Source organism: Emiliania huxleyi, assembly GCF_000372725.1.
Source record: "Emiliania huxleyi CCMP1516 unplaced genomic scaffold EMIHUscaffold_90, whole genome shotgun sequence".
NCBI lineage: Eukaryota > Haptophyta > Isochrysidales > Noelaerhabdaceae > Emiliania > Emiliania huxleyi.
Genome location: NW_005195300.1, coordinates 479,467 through 485,419, shown reverse-complemented (window position 1 = coordinate 485,419; position 5,953 = coordinate 479,467). Strand labels below are relative to the sequence as shown.

The following is a 5,953-nucleotide window of genomic DNA, read 5'->3' as shown; positions in this document are numbered from 1 at the left end:
GGGAAGGGAGGAGAGGAGAGGGGAGAGGGAGGAAAAGAGGGGGAAAGGAAGAAGGAGAGGAGGGGGAAGAGAGAAGGAGGGGGGAAGGGGGAAAGGGGGGAGGGGAAAGGAAGAGGAGGAAGAGAAGAAAGGGGGGGGGGAGAAGAAAAAAGAGAAGAGGGGGGAGGAAAAGAAAGAAAGGAAGAGGGGAGAAAGAGGGAGAGGGATAGAGAGAGAGAGAGAGAGAGAGAGAGAGAGAGAGAGAGAGAGAGAGAGAGAGAGAGAGAGAGAGAGAGAGAGAGAGAGAGAGAGAGATTTTTAGAAGCCAACAAGAAATGTGGCACACACAGTGATTTGGGCTCTTCCTTCCGTTTGACTGTAAACAAACAGTTTGTCATGCTTGCCCGTAACCGGTTTACATGCACAAACAGATATCGACATAGCCAATGCATACCTCATCCCATCAGTTACTACAGCTTGCTCTTGACTCCAATGAATGTAATGTCTATAGAGTGAGTTACCGTCAGCTCCAAACAAATCCACCGAAGAGGTTGTCGAGATATCAATCTTGCCAAACTTTCACGGCAACGATTAGGTGTGGGAAGTTGCAGCGCATCTCAACACAAGGCACGGCACAATCACGGCCGTGGAAAACGCGGATCTTTTCGAACTGCATGACAAGCGAGCTTTTGTGGCCCCAGGCGGAATGATCCAAGTCGTCGTCGCCCGGCGCTGGCTTGCAGCACCATGGCGATGGCGCTAAGAGGTTCCTCTTTTCCGCAATCCCCCCCGCAAGGCGCGCGCGATACACAAGGTCCCCAGTCTCCGGACGCGGGACGGCCGTTACGGCTTTATTTACGGCTTTACTCCAACGCCCCAAGCCCAACGACAACGTGGACTTGAATGTCTTGAACCGACAATTAGAGAACTCCCTCCCAGCAAGCGGACTGTATATAAATATGTAGTACCCGTTTCGTCACGTTAGGTGAGGGGAATGGACAGCGAGCCCGGAACATCACGACCCCGCGCCGAACCCCGATCCCGCGCCCCGATACTGCAACCCAGACAGACAAGAGCTGGCTCTGAGCTACCGCTGCACGCACGCTAGACTGCCACAACGTATCAGACACTCCTCATTCCGAGTACCCATCCACCCTCACGCACAGTTAGTGTTCAGCGCCCACTCATCGACGAACGGATCCGACCCCAGCCCGCCGGTCCCCCTCTCACCTACTAGCCCACCGCCCGTCCCAAGCGCGGAACGTCCCAGTCTGCTCCGCCCCAGCGGCCATCAGCGTCTGCGCCAAGTGGTCGTCGCCATTCTCGGCCGACTCAAAGATCATCGACGCCGGGCGGGGCGGGGTGTGGGAGAGGCTGTGAGCCGCACAAGCAGGTCGACCACGTCGCGACTGGCGTTGGCCGTGTTCTGCACGTTCTCGACGAAGTAGGACGGCCCGAGGGAGTACAAGGGATTCTCCTTCAACGGGGTCATGTAGCCAGGCATGGTGAAACGCATGTGCATGGTCTGAGCCGCCTGAAGCGGAGTCAGCTGGGCGGGATCGGACGGCAAGAGCTCCGCTCCGGCAGCGGCGAGTGCCTCCATCGTGCGCAGGGCGCTCTCGTGGCAACTTGCCGCTTCTTCCTGCTCCTGCTCCTCGCTCTTCAGGTACCTCTTCTTGAGATTCCACTTCCTGTAAAAGCGCTCCTGTTCCAGCACCGTCTCCCCTCCATGGCAGGGCGACTCCGACCTGCCGGATGCCGTCATGGCTGCCAGCGCCAGGGGAGAGACGGTGGTGTTCCGACCATCTGCGCCGCGGATCTCGTACGGCGCGTTCACGTCAGCGCCGTGCGCGATCAGCGCCTCCACGATTGGGAGGGCGGCGTTGCTGGCGGCCAGGGCCAGCGGTGTCATACCCATGTACTGCGTATTCGGATCCACTCCCGTGTCCAGCAGGAGCGAGACCACATTAGCTGGGAGCAGATAGGAGCAGTCCTGCTCGGTAACGTGCCCCACCAGGGAGGTCTTCATCAGCCGTTCGACGGCGCCGGTGCACGCTGCCGCGCAGCCGCCGACCGCGATGATGTTCTCGATGTCCTCGCACGAAGCCACCTTCGGTGGCGTAGGGCATTTGAAGCAGGTTCTGTCGAGGCGGCTTACAATTGCCCTAAAAACGGGGTCCCTAGGGTCCCAGGGTCCCGGCGGGGGGGTTGAAGAGCCGAGATTCCCGAACATTAGGAAGAGGAGGGGCATGTTGTTGGACCATTCCAACATGGCGCCCGGGTACATCCGGTAAATAAATTGATATGTCATGTCTTGGACCCCCTGTTTTGCAAATATCCTTTCGATGTCGACGCCGCGAATCTGATAACCTTGCTCGTGCGCGGGCTGGGCCAAGATGCCAGCCCAAGGCGCTGCCGGATGTTCCTCAAGCAGCTGTTCCAGGTCCGTAGCGATGGGACCTTGCTCGAGCGCCAGCAACAGCTGCTTGGCGAGGGAAGGCGGCGAGGAGGGGGGAGACGGCGGGCCGGGCGCACCGTTAACACTGACATCCTCGCTGCTCGCGCCTTCGCTGGCACTAACGACGTGCGCTGGGCGGAGGTGAGCGACCGAGCCAGCGAGCAGCAAGAGGCCCGCCACTGCCGCCAGGAGGGCGGCGCCGGCACGGGCGCGGGGGCGGAGGCGATCCGCGGGGGTGATCATGGCTGGCCGGGCACAGTCGCGGCGCTGGCTGTCCTTCAGAGCTGTGTCCTGGACAGCAGAGCTGTGTCCTGGACAAAGGGGCAGGGGGGGGGGCGAGCGACGCTCCGAGATCGCCCGAGATAGCGCGGCGCGGCCCCGAGATCGCCCGAGATTGCGCGTGTTCGACCGAGATCGCGCGGCGCGGCCCGAGGCGAGGTGGATGGGTTGGGAGCAAGGGGGCGGAAGTGGCCAGTGCGGTAGATCGGTCTACAGTCGGGGCGCAAGAGGTGGCCTGTGAGCCATCCGGCTTACATTTACCCTGCGTGCGTTCTTGCACATGGAGTGCAAGATACTCGTTTCTGTTGCCGTCCCACCCAAACTGTCAGTTCTGTCACTCCCCTTTCTCCCGGCCGGGGTGGCGCGCGCGGGGGGCGGCGGGTGTAGAGGTTGATCAAAATTTCGGCGAAGAAGCGCCACCGGCGGCACGCCGGGATGAATCCGGACCGTTCACATTGTTCGGCACCGCGACGGCGAGCCGCCGCGGGCCCACAGGAAGGCTCGGAGCCGCGGCACCGGTCCGCGCCGCCAGCGGGGCGAGAGCAGCAGCCTACAACCTGCCGACATGGCAGTTGCGACGGCGCTTTAGTCACACACTACGCACACACTCACGCCTTGCTTATGTTTCATCGAAGGCTAACGTCAAAAAAAAAGCCCTCAACAACCCGTGTCCGAATCGCACTCATCGCTCACCGCGGGCCTGCGATGGACGCTGCCCCGCTCTTCGGCGGCGGCGGCGGCGCAGCACCAGCCAGCAGCGACGTTGGACCTGCGGCAGCGCTGGTCCTGGCGTCCACGTTTGAACTCGTCGCCGCGGCCTCGCTCTCCTCCACCGCCGGCATCGCCGCTGGCGCTGTCTCCGCAGCGCTCTCCGGCCTGCTGCTCGCGCTGACGCTGGCCGTCAAGCTGCCCACCCCGCTGCCTGCCACGTTTGCGCCCAACGCCACACGCTTCCTCCTCGCCTGGTGGTCGCTCGCCTGCCTCGGCCTCACCTTCACCGGCCCCTTCACCACGCTCGGCAACGGGCACCTCTCGACGTGGGGCGCGCTGTTTGCGAGCGTCGCGGCGGCGCTGCCCTACTCGGGCCACCTGGCGCGCGCCGTCGACCGCTTCGTTCGCCTCGCCAAGGGGGACTTTGGACTCCTCCTCCTCCTCTGCATCGGCTCCGCCGTCGTGGCGCTGCAGGCATTCTGCAGCTACGTGCACAGCCGCTCAGGCGTGGACGCGTGGGCGCTCGCTGTGGGCCTCGTCTCGGCGGCGGGGTGCGGTGGGCTTCTGAGCCAGCCGGGGCTGGCGGCGCAGCAGGCGCGGATCGTCTCGCTGGCGACGGCCGGCTGGTGGACGCAGGGGCTCGTCATCACCTTTCTGCCGCACGATTTCACGAGGACTGTCAACGGCTTCCTCGCTGTCTGGACCTGCATCCTCCTCTCCCTCGTGCTGCTCAACTCGACTGCGGGCGGCGCCGGGGGAGGAGGCGGCGGGGGCGGAGGAGGCGGGCTCGCGCCGGGTCAGCCGCGGGGGGACCTTGCGCATACGCCCTACTCGCTCGCCCCGACGGCCGACAACGCCACCGGGGGCGGGCTGCCCAGCTTTGGGGCGGTGCCGGGGGGGTACCGGAGGAACGACGACGAGCGCGCGCGACTCCAGCCGCAGGCGCACCCGATGCGGCGGTCGGCTGAAGAGAGCACTGTGTGCGTGTTGAGCGCGTCTGCCTGGCGTCTGACCTTAGGCGCACGAGCCGACGGACGCGTACTATGCCGCCGGGGAGGAGTGAGCTCAGAGGAGCGGTGTTTTGGGGGGGGGGGGGCGGCCACGCCCCACGCGCGCGCCGGCGCGATGGGGGGACGACCGGGGCGCGAGAGAAGAAGACCGCAGGGCGGGCGCCGCCCGGCGACCCTATCTCACCCTGCCGAGTGCTCACCTGCGGCACGCGGCGCGTGTGGCCCGGTCGCCACCATGGAGATAGAAATAGGGGTTTTGGCTTTTGCGCGCGGCGTCGTAGTGAACAAAAACAAGAGTACGCTGCGCGGCGCCACACATCTTCGCGTGGGCTACTCCCGCGACGCCGGCTACGGGCTACCGACCCCCCCCGCACCTCGCGCGCTGGCCGCTGCAGCGCCGCACACGCGAGCGAGCCAGACCTGAGCTGCGACGTGCGGCGACGCGGGCCTGCTGCGAGCATGGCCGACGGGGCGCACGAGAACACACACACCGAGCGGGCTTCACCAGGGGCAGGGCTGCACACAACACCAGGTGTGGCTCGCCCCGCGCACAAACACTTCCGAGCGTAGTGACTTTAGGAGATGCAAAGCACCGAAGCGCGCATTCTTCACGCAACGTCCACGGCTCGGCGAGGGCGAGGGCGACTGCAGAAGGACGCACGCGACAGTGCGCGTCCCCCCAGGCGCTCACGGTGGAGCCCATGGGCTGCGCAAAATCGCCTCGAACGCCTCGAGGTTGCGCTGGCGCGCCACGCCATCCGGGCCGCAGCCGTAGAGGTTTTGAGCGGCAGCGCTTGTAGGCCAGAGCCCCGTCCACCGCCTCGAACCAGCGCTGCGAAGGTTGCGCATACCTGCGGGCGGGAGGCGGAGGACGGCGGTGGCGGGTGAGAAGGCGGCCTCGCCGATGGTGGCGGTGGTTGGCACGGTGACGCGGGCGAGGGAGGTGCTGCACCGAAGAAGGCGAAGCTGTTGATGGAGGCGAGGCCGGCGGGCTTACAAGTTGTGCGGACGAAGGCGGCTCAGCCGCGGAAGGCGGCGTTGCTTGCCGATGGAGGTGAGGCTGTCGGGCAGCGTGACGGAGGTGAGGGCGGAGCAGCCGCAGAAGACCGTCACTGGGCGAAGAGGCTGGCGGGGAGGGTGAGGGAGGTGAGGGAGGAGCCGCTTCGAAGGCCCGGTCCGGCTTCTTGTCGTTTGTTTGGTCGACCCTGCGCGCCCGTCGGTTTGTTTCACGACGGCCTGCCGCCCACGTCGAAACCCTCGGGGCGCGGTGCTCGGCCTCCCCACGCCTCTGTTTTCGCGGGAGGAGTCGGCGAGTCCGAAGGTGAGTCGGCAGCGGACACACATGGGCGGCGCTGGTGCTCGCTAGTATGTGGCGGTGACTGATGTGGAGGCGGCTGTGTCGCCTCGCGCGCGTCTCCTTCTGTTTTTGCCACAAGCGGGGTGGTGACGTCCGGGGCGAGGTCCAATCGGCGGGCGCTTCATCCGGTATTCTTGCGCTTGGGGCAAAGTCGTAACG

General features: G+C 65.1%; 2 protein-coding genes across 2 annotated transcripts; one reads left to right on the top strand and one right to left on the bottom strand.

Annotated features, from left to right (window-relative positions):
- Window positions 1-3,421: 3,421 nt before the first annotated feature.
- Window positions 3,422-4,490, top strand: EMIHUDRAFT_220359 (hypothetical protein; the record flags this gene model as incomplete). The annotated part of the gene is made up of 3 exons (XM_005757586.1): window positions 3,422-4,150; window positions 4,229-4,315; window positions 4,446-4,490. The coding sequence occupies 3 exons, from the start codon at window positions 3,422-3,424 to the stop codon at window positions 4,488-4,490; spliced, it is 861 nt and encodes a 286-aa protein (XP_005757643.1).
- A 397-nt stretch (window positions 4,491-4,887) lies between these two features.
- EMIHUDRAFT_439027 (hypothetical protein) lies at window positions 4,888-5,846 on the bottom strand. The gene is made up of 2 exons (XM_005757585.1): window positions 5,390-5,846; window positions 4,888-5,288 (listed from the first exon to the last, which is right to left on the bottom strand). Exon 1 carries the CDS (start codon window positions 5,779-5,781, stop codon window positions 5,431-5,433), a length of 351 nt encoding a protein of 116 aa, XP_005757642.1. The 5' UTR covers window positions 5,782-5,846; the 3' UTR covers window positions 4,888-5,288; window positions 5,390-5,430.
- Between the last annotated feature and the right edge of the window lie 107 nt (window positions 5,847-5,953).